The sequence below is a fragment of the Lissotriton helveticus genome, chromosome 2_2 (assembly GCF_964261635.1).
Source record: "Lissotriton helveticus chromosome 2_2, aLisHel1.1, whole genome shotgun sequence".
NCBI classification, from domain to species: Eukaryota; Metazoa; Chordata; class Amphibia; order Caudata; family Salamandridae; genus Lissotriton; species Lissotriton helveticus.
The window spans coordinates 201,417,285-201,438,288 of NC_136060.1; the positions used below are offsets into that span (position 1 = coordinate 201,417,285).

General features: G+C 44.9%; 1 protein-coding gene across 1 annotated transcript in view; it reads right to left on the minus strand.

Moving 5' to 3' along the window:
* Nucleotides 1-21,004, minus strand: part of DTHD1 (death domain containing 1) — a 405,256-nt gene that overhangs the window by 192,346 nt on the left and 191,906 nt on the right. The window contains exons 7-8 of the mRNA XM_078678971.1: nt 11,582-11,871; nt 329-576 (exon numbers count right to left, since the gene is read on the minus strand). Of these exons, the coding sequence (XP_078535097.1) occupies nt 329-576; nt 11,582-11,871 (538 nt within the window). The remainder of the gene's footprint in view (nt 1-328; nt 577-11,581; nt 11,872-21,004) is intronic.

Here is a 21,004-nt window from a genome sequence, read left to right on the forward strand (position 1 = left end):
AGTAAATGCCCGACCATCATCATGGGTTACCCCGAAGCTATCCACAATGGACGTGGGCACACAAACTTTTATCAGGATTGCAAAAGAATTTAAAAGAATATTTTAATGTTGCAATGATTTATTTTCTCAACAATATTTTTGGCAGAGAAAAGAAAAGCTGCGGATATGTGTGTTGGAGACTACAGTATTTTGTCTTAACTTCAAGTTTGACCCATTGAGTTTCGCACACCTTTTAAAATGATTTTATGGAAAGTAATTGCACAAGTATATTTTACATAGACAAACAACTAATAAAACATTGACATGGAATTCTATATTGAACGTTTACCTTAGGCAAAGTCAAAGGCAGTTTGCAGACTGGTGTCAGGTGTTGCTCATACTCATCTGGGGAGATGGGGTGCGTGTAGTTTTTTGCTACCTCCTCCTTGGTTAGTTTGTAGAATAATGCAGTTCCCTTGTAATGAGGGGAGCAGTAGTTACCAAATTCATCGACCACCTTGAGCTTCAGTTCCAATCGCTGCTTCCTCTGAGAATGAAACGTGAGTTTGTATGGTTTTCCAGATGCATCCCCCTTTCCTAAATTTAACATAGAACCACAGAGTGAAAATAAGGTTTAGAAGCTTTGTTATCTCAATTGATCATATATGTTTAAAGAAAAGCAAAAGTGACACTGCACTAGGCATTACTTGTAATAAAGTTAAAACTATGAAGATATAGATGTTACTTTGTTCATGCACAGTCAGGAAATCCCATGGGGGAAAAGTATTTTTCTCCATGTTTGCATCAGATTTCAGGACCAATTTATCACTTTTTTCAGTAATAATATAAAATGATAGATCATACATGCATACACGTTTACACTACTTCTCCCTTATAATAAATCTTATCACAACATGTAGTTCAATTTGCAATAAAAGTGTAAAGATAGGTGCAAACAACTGTAACATTGACAATAGGATCTTATCAATAATACGGAATGACCGGTGCAATCGATTATTGCACGTTATCGTGCAAATTGTGGACCATATTTTGTCAAATACTAAGAACCTAATCAGAGCTAGTGGCAAATCAACGTGCAAGTCTCCATCAGATGATTTCCATATACCTCCAGCTCTACCTAGGCACAAGGTGTAAAAACCATGGGGCATATTACCAAGGGCCTTATCGCAGCTTTAGCGGGAATTTTTCCCGCTAAAGTGGCGATAATTTTATCGCCCTATTACCTAGCTGTCGCTAACACCAGTTAGCGACAGCTAGTAGGAGATAGCGATCATCTTGGGGCCCACTTTGCATGTCAGCGATATTTATCGCTAATGACATGCAAAGTGGGCATGCCAAGATGTTAGCGACTGGAAACAGTTACTAACATCGCTATCTCCTATTACCTACTTTTGGAAATAATCGCGCTAAGCGCGATTATCTCCAAAAGCTAACGCCTGCCCAGAGCAGTTCTTAGCCATGTTATCAAATGGTAGGTGGATAACGTGGCTAAGAGCATTAGCTCGGTAATGCATGGATATCGCTGACTTCACAGCAATATTCATGCATTTCGGCCGATTTTTATCGCTTAGGAGATAAACCTTGATAATTGCAAGGTTTCTAAGCGATAAAAATAGGCGAAGCACGGCGATAAAATTATTGCCTCTAACCAAGCTTAGCGATAATTATCGCTTATTCTTGGTAATATGCCCCCATGTGCGGCGATTTTTCACTTCCCAGTTTTTGTAATCACTTCAGGCGTGTAGAGCGTTTTGTGAACGGATTAAGGTGCCATCCAGTGAAACAGCAATATTCACACAACACTAACCTAAAAATGTTCTCTTCTTCGACTAGTTCTGTCAAACCACCCAATACTAATGAAGTAATAGGGGGTCAAATGCACTTTGGTGTCTGAAACAGGTTTCTTTGTGCATCTGCAACCTGAAGGCTCCACTCTTAGGGTTTTGAACTCGGGCCACGTATCCGTATGCCGCTCATTAATAATTATGGGATTTCCATCTTCCAGTCACTGCCTCTCGAGATTCCCAGAATGTTAAAGGTTATCAACATGGCTGAAATTGGTTTTTAAAACACTGGAAGAGCACCACTCCCTCGTTCATTCTACCTGAATGTCTTCCTTGCCATGCATTTTGATTCCCTGCATGTATCTGTGATAGGGACATTTTTACACAATCCAGCAAATATATTGGGAGTTAATTTACGGTCATTTGTCCAGTCCATTAATAGGTTTGAAGTATATTTTTAAAAGTCTTTTCTTCAACAATATGCTGCTTCTTCAACCCAATTCACCTTCTTAGTAATGTGCATGGTTCGTTCATAGAATGTACAAGGCTTCAAGCAACTACTAGGATGACAGACAGCTCTGCCCAACAATCTATAACTACTTTAACTGACAAGAGACAGTTTTACACCTTGAATGTTTCAGGACTTGATACAGGAGGCCATGGCATCCTTCTGGATCATCTGAAGACCGTGTTTAGTTTGAAGAATATAGTGTTGCAAAGTTCCATGTCACTCCTGTCAAACTACGCTCAGAAGATATGTTCTAGCTAGTCTTTTCCAGATCTATTTGCATGGCCTCTGCTGTGCCTTTAGAATCCTCCTTTATCAGCGACCATATATAGTTGCAATATAATCTACCATATGTATGACAGTGACCCCAGAACAAAGGATCTGTAAAAGAGGAGAGTGGATGACTGTCCCTGCTATGTGGAACAATGTATGCAGACATCTGGCTTTGCTTTTTCAGCGAGAAAGTGAAATTTAGCTCAAGTGTCCTAAAGACTAAAGAACTCTGTTCATGGTCTAGCCATCCCCACTACACTGCTCCATGTCCAACCAACACATGAATGCAAACAGAATCAAGAACAGACCTTCCAACCTTTCAAGGACCTCTCCATAGGCAGCCTACAGCTCAAACTTATAACTCGTCCCACCATAACTCTGGCCTCAAAAGTCAACAACATTCTCAAAAACTTCAACATATACCTAGAGATCATATTTCAATGCACAAATGAAAGCAAGTAATTGAAAACCAAAACCATCTTCATACTGGTGCTCAAAAGACCTTATCAACAACAAGTGCACCACTACTAAACAGGAAAGAAATTGAATGAAAAGCAGGTCTCCCTTTACGCAATGTGCAGACAGCTCACAACATCAGCTCAAGACAAACCCAAATTCTATACAGTGCTATCAGTAACATAGCCAACAGAAGCAGAACGATCTTAAATGTATTAACCCTATTACTAGAAGCACAAATCACACAGCCCACAGACAAATGCAATGCTATCAACTACTTGTTCAATGAAAACATATGGAACATCTGACAACACACTGGCTATCCTCCACGTTACTCCCCATCATGCAACATCTCACAAAGGTCAACTTTCCACATGCATTCCCTCTTAGACCTCACCGTCAGCCTCAAGTCTCTTAAAGGTACATCCAAGAAAGACAACGCATTCACATCTTTCTTCATCAAAACTCACTGGAGACACACTCTGCCTAGACACACCAATTTTAATGATCCTTTACCGAAGATGTCTTCATAGAAACTCTTGTGACCACCAGAGCTCATTAGTTTCAAGAAGTTCCTCCTATAGCCTGAATACCTTCACAGATACCAGCTGGTCACTGCCCATCACCAGTCTATCCCCTCTCTTCTCAGTCAAAAATAACCACTTCTTCTTGATTCTTCTGCTGTCTTCAACACCATTGATGATCCCACCCCCAGCAACATACTGGAGTCTTAAATGTTGTAGGAAAATGCCTTTTTTGTATGTTCACCGATTGGTGTCAGCTGTGTGACTTGCTAGTGTCAAATTTCTGACATGTTAACCAAGGCTGTGCCTGGAGAGCAGGGTGCATCACATTTACCAAGCCTCAAATGCTACTTTAAACTAGTCCTACAGTTACCTTATGGGAACACCACTATAGGAGTTATGGATAGTGCACCTACAATAGAGTTTTACAAGTTAGGATGTCGGGTGCTTTTATCTACAGGAACCAGTTTTTTATTCAATTTTACAAGTTGTAACATTTTTATCTGTAGTGTTTGCAAGGGTTTTAACAAATCATGCAATAAAGTTTCTACATCAATATTTAAAAAAAAATAATAATATTTAAGCCCACGCATATAGAGGCTGACAAATGGTTAGCAGTCTTGAGGATATAACAAAAGTAAAATAGGTAGAGTGTCCAAAAGCAAATTCTCTTGGGAAGATTGTATTTCTGACATGATTATAAATATATCCTCTTGAGAACTCTTGTGGTCTTGGTATCCATCACCACTCTTTCCAAGGGTGTGATCAGCAGTGTTAGTCATTTTCTGATTTATCTGGGTTGACAATGTTGCCCCAATCAAGAGGATCTTCTTCTCTAACACTCATACAGGACTTCTAAATGTGACAGGCCAGCCAGCCATTTGTCCTAGTAATAACAATATCTTCAGCTAGAGTAATCTCATGAAATTGACAGTGTGCATGCGGCTGCGGTTGTCCTGAGGCGGAAAGCGGGGACTGTATGTGTGCGAGCGCGCATTGATTTGCATTATTTTACACTTGCACTTGTGATCGCATTTTGCACTATTCTTTTGTTTTTAAATTGTACAACGGTGCTCAATTGTGCTTATTGCGGGCACCGTTCTGAACACTTCTAACTGCCCACCCTGTCCTTACCTGCTCGTCCCCACCGCAGCCGATTAGGCGCTGCCTGGGGTCCAGCTTTGGAACCGCCATCTTGGGTGAGGAGCAGGCGAGCGGTCCAGTGCTCAGCCGGCCCCTCCCGCCTTCGTAGCCATAAAATAGCTCCCCCAACTAGGAAGCGCAGTGGACGAGCGCAGCGGGCGCGCCGGCGGCGCACCAAAGGCAAGCCCGTCTGCGCCCGTCAGCGACCAGCCGGGACCCGGGGCCAGTCAGGCTGCTTGTCCAATTCCATACTCCCGCAATGACCTCATGAAATACAATAGAGGTCTGGGCTATTTGTCTAGGGAAACAGTTAAGCGGGCAAGGAGACTAGGAATTCTAGCCGAGTGCACTCCCCCTGTAGAATCTACCATCACGATGAGCCTCAACAGCCAGGCGATGCCTGGCTTACATTCTCACTCTCTGGCCATTCCCTACCTAATTACCCGCTCTCTGGTAAAACACCAGATGGATATTTTCCTTCTGTTAGACACGGACAAACCGGATATCCTTCTACTCACCAAGACCTGGCTGACCCCTGATTCTGCTCCCGACATAATAGCAGCCCTTCCACCGAACTACTATATTATTCATGCCGATCGGGGGTCAGGCAAAGCCGGTGGGGGTGTTGCTGCAGCTATCCGCTCCAACCTGAAAGTCATCACCCTGACCTGCTTGAAACTACCAGACACAGAAAATCTAGTACTCAAGCTTGAAACCCCTCACACAACTATTGCATGTGTCCTTTTGTACAGACCCCCAAACACTATGCCATCCTTCCCTATTATGTTAAGCGAGCAAGTCACCAATCTGGCGATGGATCATGCCAGGATTGTTCTGATAGGCGATTTCAATTATTGGTTCAGCGACCCCATGGTTGGTCTTCACTCTAAGGAACTCACTGAGCTCCTTACAAACTTGAATTTCTCACAACAAGTGCTCTCGCCTACCCACTGTAAGGGCCACATCTTAGACCAGGTATGGGCCAATACTTTGTTAGTCACAACTCCGACAACTATCCCCTGCCTTTGGTCGGACCATCTCCTTCTGAAATTCAACCTAGTCTACTTCCCCTCCAAGGCAACCACCACAGTAGCGGGTGGACGAGCAAGAAAATGGAACACTCTAGATAGAGCAGAATTTCTACAGACACTGGCCAATACAATCCCACCCCCCCCATCCGGACATTAATCTATCTGAATCTAACCTTTCCGGTTGGCTACAAGCAGCAAGCGACATTCATGCCCCTTATAAAAGAGTCAAACTGGCTCGGCGTGCAGATGCCCAAAGATGGTTCTCACCTGACCTAAAAGCAAAGAAACTGGCCTTGCGCCAACTGGAACTCCAATGGCGTCGCAGTTACACCCCTGACTTAAAGACCAGGTTTACCGCGGCCAGGAAAGACTATATGAAATCCATTTCCTCCACCAAAGCCGCCTATTTCTCCTCCCGCATCCTCAGCGCGACAAATAGATCAAAGGACATTTTTTCCATACTCGACGAACTAACGAATTTAGATGGTGCCCGCCCCAGTGTAACTCCAACTCAGTCTCTCTGTGACTCACTTAATATCTATTTTATCGAGAAAATTGCGCACATTAAAGCCAGCATCTCACAATCCCTGATCCCTATTACCACCGGTACGACCACCACTAATAATTTTGGTACACTTAGCAGCTTCCCTCCCATCACCCCAGACTCTTCCGTCGGATAGATGCCCACCTTACATTCTAAAAGAGTGCCTCTCCGCTCTACCGGTTCCTGCCTGCACTCTCTTGAATGAGTCCTTGACCTCTGGATTAGTGCCCCTGGCTTTCAAGGAAGCAACGGTTATCCCGCTCCTAAAGAAGCCTGGGGCAGATCCTACTTGTAAGGCAAAATATTGTCCCATCTCCTTGCTTCCCTTCCTGGCAAAGGTAATGGAGGCTCATGTAGCTAAATGCCTCTCCAACTTCATGGAGGAATCTAACTGCCTTGAACCCCACCAGGCGGGGTTCCGGCCCGCCCACTCAACGGAGGCGGTGGTAACTACAGTACTAAATACCCTTCGGTACTGCGTAGACAAACGCTCTCCCCAGGCCTTGGTGCTCCTGGACTTGTCGGCCGCGTTTGACACGGTCGACCATACCATCCTGATCGACCGTGTCACCCAGGCCAGCTGGCTGAACTCCTTTATGGACAACCGTTCTCAGGCAGTTCGGCTGGGTGACCTGGTTGGTACCAAACAGACTATCACCTGCGTGCCACAGGGCTCCTCCCTGTCACCTCACCTGTTTAATCTCTATATCCTTCCCCTAATTCAGGCCCTTAGAAATAAACAGGTGACGGTGTTCAACTACGCAGATGATCTGCAACTGCTTTTTACAATCGACAATACTGAAACCTATATTTCTAATTTTCAACTGACCATGAGATTCATCCAAGCTTGGATGGATCAAAATCAACAGAAATTAAACCCGGGAAAAACTGAGCTAGTCCTCACAGGAGGCAGCGTCAAATACTGGGGCTCCCACTACTGGCCACCTGACATGGGACAAGCCCCGACTCCCTCGCCCTTGGCAAAGACGCTTGGAGTCACCTTGTATAGTGATCTTTCACTAAAAACACAAGTGGGCCAGGTGGTCTCCAAGTGTTTCTTCCAACTCAGGAAAATCTGGAAAGTTCGGCGCCTCCTTACCCCGGAGGCTATCACCCAGGTGGTGATCGCCACTGTGCTATCCCACCTGAACTATGCGAACTACATTTACCTAGGCCTACCCCTCTATCTGCTGAAACGCCTTCAGATGGTACAGAATTATGCCGCCAGACTGATTCTGAGCCAACCCAGATGGCAACCGGCTACCCCTTTGCTTATTAAACTTCACTGGCTTCCTGTGGCCCAGCGTTGCACATTTAAAACAGGGTGTACGATCTTTAAATCCTTACACTGCAAAAGCCCCAAATTCATTGATCAACTTATCTGCTCAGACCATCTAGGCCTCTTACAGACTCCTTGTTTCAAACGTAAGCGTTCTGGCAGCTGCAGATTTGCAACATTGGCTCCTCGCCTGTGGAATGCGTTCCCCCTTGAGATTCGGACTTGCCATGACCTTATCTCATTTAGGAAAGCCTTAAAGACCTGGCTCTACAAACAAGCATACCATTAATCCTGCATGCATAAACCTCCAGCTGCGTCTTCTGTCTTCAACAGCGCCAGGAAACCAATCGGTGTCAGTGCGCTTAACAAATCATTATTAACATAACATAACATAACATGAGCCAGGTCCAGTAAGGATTCTCTCTAACAATGGAACACAGCTAAACATCTAGTGGCTCTAATGCAGGGTGCATCAGATCACTACACATGAGATCAATCCCCTTTTATACTATTAACAGCCCATTGTCTTCACAAGTGACATACTCTCTATGTGCCATACAGTATCTTTTGGGAGTACAACTCAGAAATGAAATCTTCAAGCTTAAGATCAAGTTCATCTGAAGAGGTGATATCACTGGTGAAGAATTTGGAAAGGGAAGGCCATTTTTCGATGCACAAGGAGACTGATGAAGAATATTCAGCTGTAGGTTTAAATCACAAATTATTAGGAATGTATTTAATGTTAGGTCATCAATGGAAGCAGGAAGATCAACTTTAATATCATAACAGTGTAATGCAAGGTGACTAGTCGCCATTTGTCCTTCATTGAAACATGTTCAAATGAAGGGAAAAGAGGACTGCCTCATTTCTTAGAGATAAAGAACTCATAGTTATTGTGGATTTGGGTCCATAATGTGCCTCTCTGCATGTCGCTTATTTAGCTGTTATGTTATACTCGTCCAGTTGCTTGTAATCTTTGCTACGTCCTGCATCTAGGCTACTAACAGACTGTGGTTGTTTGAAACTGTTTGAAACTGTTGGATGGAAGTGCGGCTCAACTTGATAAAGATTAGCTCCTTGATGCAGAGCAGAGGAATTGGTAGCGGCAATCAACCTTTGTGCGCAAATTATATTTTGTACTCAAAGATAATGCAAGAGTAGTACTGAAATCAAAGATTGTTTCTCTTTCAATCCATATGATTTTACTGATTGCAGCTGTATCATTCATTCAATAATCTAACTACATCCAGTTTCCTAAAGTATGCTAGAAAAAATGTAATGCGATAGGTTCTTTTTTCTAGGTCTGCCTTTGAATTCATACACTGTTGTTGTAATTTGGCAGCGATTGGGTTAGCATTAGCAGAAGCCATCCTGTATTTAGAGGCTATCTTGTCCGTTTTGTGGAATCCATTTTGTATTTCTGGCAGCCATCTTGTTTGCCATGTGCTACCACGTGCGTGCCATTTGCTCTGTCTTACCTTGCTGTTGTCTGCTCTTGAAATCTGCCTAGAGACCGGTTATATTTAGCCTCTTCTGCTTCGCACATGCTCAGTTGATCTTGTAGCTGTCCTTGCAGCTGTCCATAGTCTGTAAATGTCAGGATGTGTTCACCAGAATTAGCAACTGTTAGCTCCTCCCACTTGTTGACTATACATTTTCTGTATGACCTTATATGTACCTGAAACCTTCTCTTGTACTTGTATTGCCTTCTTTTGAGCCCCTGTGTGGGTATAAAAGGACCAAGGTCCTTCCATTCAGTGTACTACTTCATACACTACCGAAGGGTGTTATGTGAATGTAGTTCCACCTCATGAAGTTAATAAATACTTTGTTTTCTATTCCAGTTTCTGTGCCAACTTCTATCCTATTGGTCTGATGACTTGTGCAGAGAAGGGCGAACCCCTAGCACTGGCAGGCCTTGCTGAGGCCCACCACTACACTGTTGGTAGCCATTAGGTTGTAACGTGCATCTGACAAGATTACTTTCCCCTCTCATACTTCTTCATGAGATACACTGCCACCGCTTTATTTTGTTGATGTTTTTAGAAACTGCAGTTTATATATTTGCCTTAAGTTTGATCATAATTGTCTTTCTTGACATTTCATTAATGGCTTTTACATTTCCACTTCCGTACATCAGCATTCTGTTCCAGTTTTTGCACGGACATATTTTCTGTTTTACTCTTAAATCAAAAGGAGAGAAAGGAAGTGGGATTTGAAAGTAGAATGGCTATTGGGCTAATTTTTGATATCAGGAGACAGTCAGTATGTAAGTTAAAAGGCACAAATAGAATTCTGAAAGAAAAGCCAAAGGGAAAACTAGTGGTAACAAAACGACACCAGGAAAAGCAGTTTGTCTTATCAAATGCAGTCGCATGGCATTTGCCTTTGAGGTGACTCTTTGTATATTCAGTCAGCATAAATCATTTACCAGAATTGTTTTAGGGTGATTTGTGACTCTACCGCCAACTTTATAGTTTAACGGGCGCTGCCATGAATCAGACTATTGAAACATCTTTGTGAAGTCGATACAAGATACAACAGCCTTAACAAGCCACAAACCATTAGAGAGAGTTCACGCGTCTTGACATTCATAAAATACAAATACTAAACTTCCAATGAAGAATGAGGTGCCGGGAGAGATTGATAAGAGGGGTGAAAAATACAGAAGATGAGATTGGAGATGAAATAAGAAAAAGTTGAAAGGCAGATGAAATAGCTGAGCACTTAAACCTCAGCGGTAAAGTATGTCAGTGTATTATTGCTTGTGCCACAGATATATGTTTTTGAATATCTGTTTTATGTTTGTATCTCTGCAAGTCCAAATCAACCTCATGACGTGAAAACATGTTCTTTAGAGTTTAATTTTAAAATCTAATATTGAGAAAAAGCAAAGGGATAATATACTTTGTAGCATGAGAGTTGTAGAACTTAATACTAAATTTTGTAATTGATACTACAGCTCATGCCACATTTTCTATTTTTTGTGTAGCTCATTGCATAAAGACTAATGAGGAAATTGCAAGTTTCATATCTACACCAATAATCGTTATTCTTTTAGAAAAGAAATTGGAACTACTGAGGTAGGCAATAATAATTGTCAATGATAAATACACCAAGGGAAAGTCATTTGACATACAAGGAAGTAAACCATTTCGAAGCGACTTATTTCAGATTGAAGATGGACATTTATGATTATAATCTAGGCTTATAAGAATGGAATGCTTTTGCCACAAAACCAGGAGTGTGCTGCCTCACCCCTTCACTATGGGCCTGATTACGATGGCAGTGAACCCCCCACCGGCAGCCTGCAGGTGGCGGATTCACCGCTATAGCAAGGGCATTCTCCGCCCGTCAGATAAGGATGGCGGGCGGTGTGCTGGCAGGTGGAGAGCCCATCCGCCACAGGTCCGACACAGGCATTCGTTCTGATTGACTGTCAGACACGGCCCGCATCCCAAGAATGGTGGTGGTGCCTAGCAGGCACCGTCCGGCAAATTAGGATGGTGCATCCCGCCAGCCTTTCCATGACGGTTCCTCTGTTGTGGAAAGGTTGGTGGGCCCCCCTTGTGCAGGGGGACTATTGTTTTGTACTTGAGCTGCACCTAAGGTTCCCCCCTACATTTCCCTGCACCAGGTGGCAGGCACATGTGGTGCCTGCCACGTAGTGCAGGGAAAAACAAAACATGCTTTTTTAACATCGCGGAAGGTGCTGCAGCCAGCAGTACCTGCCTCAATGCTAAAACTGCCTTTTACGGCTGCCATGGTGGCAGCCGCATTGTCATTTGTGGTGCAGGACCACCACCATATAGATGGGAGGTCCCTATCCCCGGACGATGGTGGGCAGCCTGAAGTTCATCCGCCATCGTAATAACCCCCTATATTAGGCAAGTATATTTAGTAATCAGCAACTGGCAACCTTGTATTTTGCAGGGGCTGCTCTGCTCCCACATACCTGGCCTTAAGATTCTCCCTGGATTTATTGTTTTCTTCTGTTTATTTTTTTCATCTTTGCACTTTAATAAAATTCATACTTTACCTGAAGCACATATGTTCCCTCTGAAGTTGAAAATAATCTGCTCTCCTTCTCGCAGTGCTATTTTCTCAGATGGTTCTGGGGGTCCAGAGTATCCTTCATCTTGCAAGCTGAGAATCTCCAAATTCAGCTCTTTGCTGGGAATCACTTCAACTATTGCTTTATTTTCATTCTCTCTTTTTCTGTACAATACCACATTCACCATAGTGCTCTGAGTAGCCTCTTCAAGCAATTTAATAAATTGAATAAGGTGTGCACTGTCCATGGCTGAAGAAAGACGCAGAACAATGAAACTAAAATAAAAAAGAAGACAAATTATTTAGTAGATCCACCACAGTGCAATATTAGCCTATTATTAAAAAATATAACATAACAAATGCACATAAAAAAAGAGATTATTTTTTAAATGAAATTCCCTTTCACCTTGGTACGTTAAAAGAAAGACTTGTAGTAATGCACAATTTCAAGCAAATGCTAATCAATGGTGGTTGTTAGGCCTGTCAGCCTTACGTTGGTCCTCCCCCCAACGTTTGGCCTTACTCCTCGTATTTTGCTGATCTAGTTTTTGTTAGTCATAGGACTCTGTGCACTTTACCACTGCTAGTCAGTGCTAAAGTGAGTATGCTCACTCCCTACAACATGGTAACTTTGGTTTACACCCAATTGGCACATTGAATTTACCTGTAAGTTCCTAGTACAGTGATACTACATTTTATTTTATTGTTTTATTATTTTTATAGAGCGCAAACCATACCCGTGAGGGTATCAGAGCGCTTTACAGGATTAAGGGGTAATATACAAGCTTAGGGACAGGAGGGATCAAATTGGGGAAGGTAGGGGATATATTATATAGGAAAAGCACGCAGTTTAAAGTCCAGGCTACTTGTGATATAAAAATGAAAACAGGTAGATACATTATACAAGAAGGCACACAGTCTCAGCTCTTGGGGAGATGCCCAGGAGTGCAGAATAGGTATCATCCGGAGAGTGGGACAAGTCGATGAGGTGATTGTAAAGTATTTGTTAGGCGAGGTATTTTCCCATTAAGAAGGTTTTGGTTTCCTTCTTAAAGTGTGCCAAGGACGGAAGTCTTTTGATGGCGGGTGGGAGAGAGTTTCAAATTCTTGGCACGGCCCCAGAGAAGGCCCGATTGTAGGATTTTTTCTTCCGGAAGCATGCTAGTTGCAAAAGCGGGACTTTGGCAGATCGGGAGTTTCTGGCTCCTCCGGATACCACGGGTTTTTGTGCGAGAAATGAAGGGGAATTGGAGAGAAGGGCTTTGTGAGTAATGCAGGCCAGTTTAAATTGGATGCTGGCCTCTAGGGGAAGCCAGTGCAGAGATTTTGAGGTGGGGGATATGTGGTTGAATTTCTTTGAGCTAGTTAGGAGTCTGGCAGCGGTGTTGAGGCAGGCTTTCAATAGGGCCAGGGAGTTCTTGGGTAGCCCTGCGAGAGTAGAGCATCTATATTCTAATCCGGAAATGACTAGTGCCTGGGTTGCCATTTTAAGGTCAGCCACATCGAGGAAGGGTTTTAGGTTTCTTAGGTAACTCAGGTGGAATTTGGCCCTCGAGTTTATATGGCCGTGCATGTTCAGTCGGCCGTCAAGGGTTATTCCAAGAGATTCCGCCGAGTCAACAATGGTAGGAGGGAAGTTTTATGCTGTGATGGTCTTGATCCATTCCTGGATGTCTGGATTGGGTTTGGGTGGGGAGATCAGGAGAAATTCAGTTTTATTTGCGTTGAGCTTTAGCTGGTTGGAGGTGAGCCAGTGGACTGTCAGCTTCAGGGCTTCTTTGAGGGAGAGAATGTCCTCAGGGGAAGAGATTTTTATGTAGATCTGAGTATTGTTGGTGTACATAAGGTAGGTGATGTTGGCGGCACGTAGCACCTCAGTGAGAGGTTCAAAGTAAAGGTTGAAGAGGGATGGGGGAAAGGGTTGATCCTTGGGGGACTCCAACCGTAACGGAAGAGGGGGCGGATAGATCAACGTTGATGAGGACTCTTTGTGAGTGGTTCTGGAGGAAGGATCTAAACCATTCAAGGACTGTGCCAGCAAACCCCATCCTGAGTTTGAGGTGTTCTAGGAGAATTTTGTGGTTAACGGTATCAAAAGCAGAGGAGAGGTCTAGGAGGATTAGGAGACAGGTTTTGCCTAGGTCGAGGGCTTGGAGGGGGTCATCCACTATGTGGAGGAGGGTGGTTCCGTGCTGTGTCCAGGTAAGAACCCTGATTGGAAGTCATCTAGCAGGTGAAAGTTGCTGATGTGTAGGCTTAGCTGCTGTTGCACACATGTTTCCAGAACTTTGGCAAGGAGAGGGATGTTGGATATGGGTCTATAGTTCTCGGTGGAGGCAGGGTCCAGCGTTGTTTTTTTTAGGATGGAGATAACTTGGCCAGCCTTGAGTGAGTCGGGACTTGAGCCCTGTAGGAGAGAGGCATTGATTATTGAGGTCCAGGAAGGGATGACAGCCTGAGAGGAGGCAGCTAGGCAGTTACAGGGGACAGGATCATTAAAGTGATTGTTCGGTTTTAAGGAGGCAAGAATTCTCGAGATAGAATGTTCGTCATAGGTTTTAAACTTGGACCAGTATGCTAGGTTTTTGGGTGAGGTTTGGGAGGACAGCGCAGAGAGAGCAGGTGGAGCAGGCAGATTTTGATTTACGCGGTGAGTAGTGGATTTGAGTTCATTTCCAGGGGCAGAGATTTTGTCGCATAAGAAGGAAGAGAATTCCACGCTTGATATTAGGTGTTTAGGTGTTTCTTTGGTGGTTTTTGCTAGTTTGTTGGATTGGTGTTTTGACCAAGTCAAACAGCTTGATAGGTCGATTTCTGGTATTCTCCAGTTCAGATCTGAAGAATTCTTTTTTAGTATTGAGGATTTCTTATTGTAGGCATTTCTGGCCCAGCGCAGAAATTTTAGATGTGCTGATGAAGGGTGTTGTTTCCAGTTTCGTTCAGTCTGTCGAAAGGATCTCCTCTCCTTGTTGAGGGATCCGCTGAACCAGGGATTTTGGTCTTTGACCTGGGTACTTTTTCATTTTAGAGGTGCCAGGTCATCGAGAATGTCGGATATGGTTGAGGTTTAATGAATCGCTAATTTGTTGACCGAGGTGCACTGATGGGGGGGTGGTCGGACACACAACGCGCTGCCAGTTTCTCGTTATCAAGGTTCTTAGTGTCTCTAACCCTTCGTTTGGGAATCATGGGTTGAGGTGTCCATGTTTTATGGGCGCTGGGCAGGAGGAAGGTGATGGCGTGGTGGTCAGACCAATCGCTGGGGTCAATAGGGGTAAGTTTGACAGCTGATTCCTTAGCAATGACCTAGTCTAGAGTGGCGCCTTTTGAATGAGTAGGGAGGGAGCAGGCTTGGATAAGTGCTTGATCGGCCAAGAAGTCTCTGATGGCATTGACCTGAGGGTCCTTAGGATCGTTCCAATGCAGGTTAAAGTCGCCAAGGAAAATGTCATTAGAGTTTGGAGAAACCTTGGCTGTGATGATTTCCATGAGGAGGTCTGTAAAGGAGTCGTTCTTGCCTGGGGGGTGGTAAAAGATATGAAGTTTGCATAGCTGAGACGTGTTATTGGAGATGGAGAGCGCGAGGTATTCGCAGGAGTCTGTAGGGTCCACTGGCAGTTCCGTAACAAGGAGGTTGGAGCTGTGGATACAGCCAATGCCACCCCCTTTTTTCTTTGGGTGCCTTTCCATCCTTACGATGTTATAGCTGTGCGGGACTAAGAGGTCTAGGTAGGGTGATGAGGATTCCTTGAGCCATGATTCAGTCAAGATGACTAGGTCTGACTTATGACTCAGGATGAGGTCGGCGACATCAGATGCATGCTTTACAGCTGACCGGCAGTTTATTAGGAGGCCGGCTAGGGAGGGGTAGGAGTGATTGTCGAGGGTAGCAGCAGAGGTGGGAACTTTAGCTAGGTTGCTGTTGACCACCCCTCTGATGGGGAGGGTAGCAGATCTGGTAGGGTTGGTTGCAACTATGTCAATAGGGTGTTCTTTCCTCAGGTGTAAGGGGCGTGGGGTTGTCAAGGCAGAGTCATAACTACTGAGGAGGTCAGCTACTTTTTCCTCAGTGAGGTCAGAGGGATTGGTCGTGCCAGGGGTGGGTTTGTAGGTGTGGAGGAGAGCAAGACTTTCCTCCTCCAAGAGGTAGCAGGGTTGTTTGTGTGGGCGCAAGTGTCTCAGGGATAGTTATAGTGGGTGAAGGAGGAGCTTCATGAAGAGGATGTGGGTCGCATTCTGCGAGAGCCAGAGATTCGAGAAGGAAAGTTCTGTGATGTGAAGGAGGTGCTTTAGGTCCAGAATCGACTTGTGGATGCTCCGTGTTAATTCGGAGGATGTGCGGTGAAGATTATCAATATCTCTAAGAGAGGTATGTTCTGGCAAGCAGGGGGTCAGTTGCAAGGGGGCAGTTCTGATAGTATGTGCTGGTAGCCTACAGGTGGGTTTAGGCGGTCGGTCAGCGTCCCTATGAGAGGGATGATCTTGCGGACAGGGGGCCGAAGGGGTGGGAGCGATTTTGTCAGTGTTCTGGGCCCTGTTAGGCTTTTCCATACTAGTGTTGTAGGCCCTAGTAGGAGTGTCAGTAGCACGGAGTGCAGAGAGATTACGTGGGCAGGAGGTTAAGGGTTTAGGGCCGCTTCTGGTGGTATGTGCTGGATGTGTGATATCTGGGCTGAATTGACCTGAGAGGTGGGCCCTAGGGGAGGTTTCGGAGGCCGATGGAGCAGGGATCGCTAGGAGGTCTCGGTACGGTGGTATGGACGCGCAGTTGTTGGCATGTGTAGGTGACAGGGTGACGGGGCCGGGTCGCCCACTGACGTGGTCACTAGCAAGAGTGGTTGGTGGGAGGCAAGGTACACTTGGCGGGGTGGGCAAGAGGTGGAGCGGCGGGAACTAGGACTGAGATGGGTTGTGAACATGTTTTTTAAGGAGGGTGAAGAAGTCTGCAAATTTGATGAGGTTTTTGGGAGGTCCTTGGATCAGGATAATGCTGTTGTTTTATAAGGTGATAGTAAGGTCAGCACGTAGGTTTGATGATCGAATGATTGGGAGCTTTTTTCCATGAGGGATGTTCCTTGCTTCTTGTATTTTGAGGAGGCTCAAGAATGCTTTGCGCCAGAGAGACGTTTTCCTGGAATGGAAGATCAGGTCATTGATGACAGTGCCCTGGTTTACGCAGAGACGATGATCAGATATCAGGGTCTCAGGATGACTTTTCAGGATGGAGTGTTTAAGGGCTTTGGAGACGGATTTGGCGAGATTAGGAGGATAGATAACGGTAAAGTAATTGTCTCCCGTGGAGGTCAAGCGGGGCTCAGCCATGCTGGGGAGAGTGATGAAGCTACCGCTCTATCGGTTGGTTTGCATTGTGAGATGTATTCCCAGGACTGCACTACTATCAAGATTTGCTTACGGAAAGAGCTGCTGCGCCAGGATGGCCCGACGTAAATGAGCAGCGAAATCAAAGTGCAGGGCTGTTAGTCATATGCCCATGCCAGGGTGGGGGTTTACCAGGCCTTTTCAGTGCAGTAAGTTGAGAAGGCAGTGGAATAAAGGTCTATGACAAGATGGCCACTGTAGAGATTCTCTTTCAGTTATTGGAGGTAACTTCTAGCTCAGTCCTCTTTCTATTGTTGTGAAAACATGGATCAGTCCTCTTTCACTCACTATGTATAAGGCAGGTGAGGATCAGTCCGCTTTCACTTGCTGAGAATAGGGGAAGTGAGTTCCCCACGGCTGTAAATTAAATGCTACTAGTGGGCCTGCAGCACTGATTGTGCCACCCACTTAAGTATTCTTTTAAAAATGTTATTGCAGAATCTGTGTGTAGTTTAGACCTCCATTTGGACCTGACAAAATAAACCATTTGCCAGGCCTAAATTTGCATTTTCAACACATATAAGTCACCCCTACGGTAGGCCCTAAATATTCCATTGGGCAGGGCACATTGTATTTAAAAAGATCCTGGTAGTGAAATGTGGTTCTTACTACTGTCAGGTCTTCCTCTCCAGTAGGATAACATTGGGTTACCTTATTACATTTCATAAGTGTTAACTTTCAATTGGGAGGAAGTGGGAATAGTGAATATGGTGTCTAAAGAATTGTAATTTAAAACCCTCTTTAATGGGAAAGTTGAATTTTGTCACAATTCGGAAAATGCCACATTTAAGAAAGTTGGCATTTTCTTCTAACCATTTGGTGCCTGACGCCTGTATCTTGGGTCACTTGACTAGGTGTAGCTGGCAGTTGGTCTTTGTGTATTGCTCCCACAAAATAAGACAAAGAGGGAATAGGTGTTGGCAGCATGGGCCATTTCTACACTTGATAGGTGAGGCGGAACTGTCACCTACCACACTTGCACATCAAAAGACTCTGCCTGACCACACTCGTAAAGGGTTTGGCACTAGTCTTTTGTGCCCACCAGACATGCTGGGGCGAGGTCAGGGAGGGTGGAAACTCCAAACACCTCTGGGGTAGAAACCTCCAAAACGTTTTCTCACTTCAAAGTTGGACCCTCGGACCCAACTCTTCAGTACATCTTTGGACCTGTGGATACTACAGAAGTAGGACTGCAGTCCTGCCCTGCTGCCTACTTGCTGAGAAGGAAGGCTAGACCTGCATTCTTCATTCCATGCTGAAGTGACTCCAAGGAGTAGCAGACTGATTTCAATTATGAGCTACAGACACATGACACGCTCCAGAGGCTTCACTGCATCTCTGCAGCTGACCTGCTGCCTGGACCTGCAACGGGACATGCCTGATCCCTCCTGTCCTCTGCTGGAATAAGTTCCTAACCCCCAAGAGGTCTCACTCAGGACCTAGACTCTTATTGTGGCATCAGTTGTCCTCCCCCTTCAAAGAAAGGTGAAAATCCTGAAGTGTTGGACTCTTTAGGACCGTGAAGGGGTCTGTTCGCACAAAGATCTTGCAGCTCACGCTACATGTCAATGCTGAGCTCTGGTGAAACTGACTCTTCGTGCCACAGCGACCTCCAGCGATGACTGGCAACGCGAGAGCTGCACTTCTTGCTACAGCATCGCCAGCCCGAGGGGACCACCAATGTGAATCTTTAGCAACAACCATCCACAACGCCCAACAGGACCTTTTTGAGACAGCAATGACCATCTTTGACACCTGACCTGCTCTTCAAGCCACAGCGAAGACCATTCGTGATGCTCTCCCTGCTCTTCGTGGCCCCCTCCACCACAAAGCAAAATATCTTTGTGCTGGACTTATGGAAGAAACTCTTTTAGTGGGACTACCCAGGTACCTGTAGCCAGCCCACGTTCCACTGCGGTCGGTCTGAACTTGTAACTTCCACCCGGTCTTGCACGACCAGTTAAGTGCAAAAGGAGATTTGTGCTTTTAGGCGCTAAACTTACCTTAAGTCCTTGAAATTACCTGTCTCCGGTTCTACTGATTGGATTTTTGTCATTTTAGTTTTCAATAATTCTTTTAATTTTCTCTATTCTTCTACATTATTGTGGGATTTCGATTGTCAGTTGTTTTAACTTTATTACTGTTTAAAGTGCTGCATACATACTTTACACGTTGCATCTAAGTTAAGCTTGACTACTTTTGTGCTTAGCTACAAGAGGGTTAAGCACAGGTTAATGTGGGGTTTGCTTGTGGGTCACCCTGACAAGAACAGTGGTTGCTGCTTGTGTAGGGGTTCACACCTCAACCAGTAACTCAATTTCCTACAGTAGTGCTCATTATACAAATGTTTCAGTCAAGATATTGTGATTCCCATACCACACAGGCTGTATTTATGTAAATAGTTAACAAATATACATGTAATTTTACTTTAAGACAAATGTTATTAATGTTTGTTTGAAAAAGTATTCTACTACTTCAACGGGATCAAAAGCCCAGAATCTAGGATGGAGAGATCTATTACTGGAGAGGGGGAGAGAGACTCCTGTCCCTCAGGGAAAATTAAATTTAAGTAAATCCCAAATGTGAATTATGGACGCTTCTTCCAACACCCAACTACATTGTGAATCTGTTGCAAGAGGGAGGCTTCTGGATATTGTGCACAGAGAAACGAGAGGAGCCCACAGCAGCAATCAAAGCATAGCGATGGGGGATGCCCAGAAGGAGAAGTCACCACTTACCTATACTTGCAGATAGATGGATCTTTGGCAGTCTTTTTCCTATCTCTGGCAAGGGGACTCATTGGATTGCTTAGTAATTTATGTTTACATTCTAGATTCCATGGACTAATTTGAGGCTTCAATGCAGCAATGACAAGAGCAGCAGCAGGGTCAGCGGGTAGAGTTTAAACAGGGCATCAGGCTTGGTTTAAGCATGCAGTAAATAAGCAGTACAATTTAAATTACAATTCTGAAAATTCCACTTTTGGAAAATTGGTATTTTCTTGCCTTAATCTTTTAGGTCCTACAACTTGCCTCATGTCACAAGACTGGGTGTAGTTGGCATTTGGGCTTTGTGTATTCCTCTTACACAGACAGACACAATGGGCGCTTAGGTGTGACTGGATGTGCCATTATGGTCAGGATGGGAAGGAGGAGCTGGGTCTAGCCTCACTTACACCTGACTATGCTATGGCCTGTCTCCACACAAAGGGCTGCATAACCCCTGTAATTAGTCTGGAGCCAGTGCTGGGGAGGCAGGCTGTTAGGGGACTACAAAGGGAAACCTTTAGAAGTTTCTCCCCACTTCAAAGGCACAACTAGGTATGAATACTGGATCTCAGACACCATCCATTCAGTACACTTCCGAACCTCTAGCTACGCTGCTAGGAAGAAAGACTATTGTGCTGCTAAAGGACTGCCACTCTGCTAGACTACACACTGTTGGACTCCAGCTTTGCTGTGCTGACCCGCTGCCCTGTTGCCTGGGTGATCTCGACAGGAGCTGTATCTCCTGAACCCAGAACTAAGAGTGACGCAAAGGGCTAGTTAGCTGGCCTTCTGATCTGAAGCGTTAGGGACAATACAGGCTTCCAAACAATCTTGCAACTGCACCTAGACTCTGCCATCTGTGAGTCTATCCTGCCGAGTGGTGCCATCAAAAAGTCCTGGACCCTTGGAAGCAGACATTTGGGCTTTGCCAGCCTCTGTCTATCCAGGGGAACCAATGCATCTCCTCTGCTGCGTGGCACAACCTCATGCATAACTGGTGCATCTTTGCTCCTGTGTGGATTGGACCCATGGCAAAGACCTGCATCACTGCCGCAGTCTGCATTGCCTTAGGAACCATTGTTGCGTGACACATCCTTGGAACAGGCCCTTGCAGCGATCATTGAAGGGAGCCTCGATGACGACACCAGACTCCACCTCACAGCACCAGGGCTCTCCAGGACCGACACATCATCCTGACTGCGCTCAACATCCTCAACGCCGAACTTTGCATAGCAAGCCCCATCATTGGGATCTTCAATATT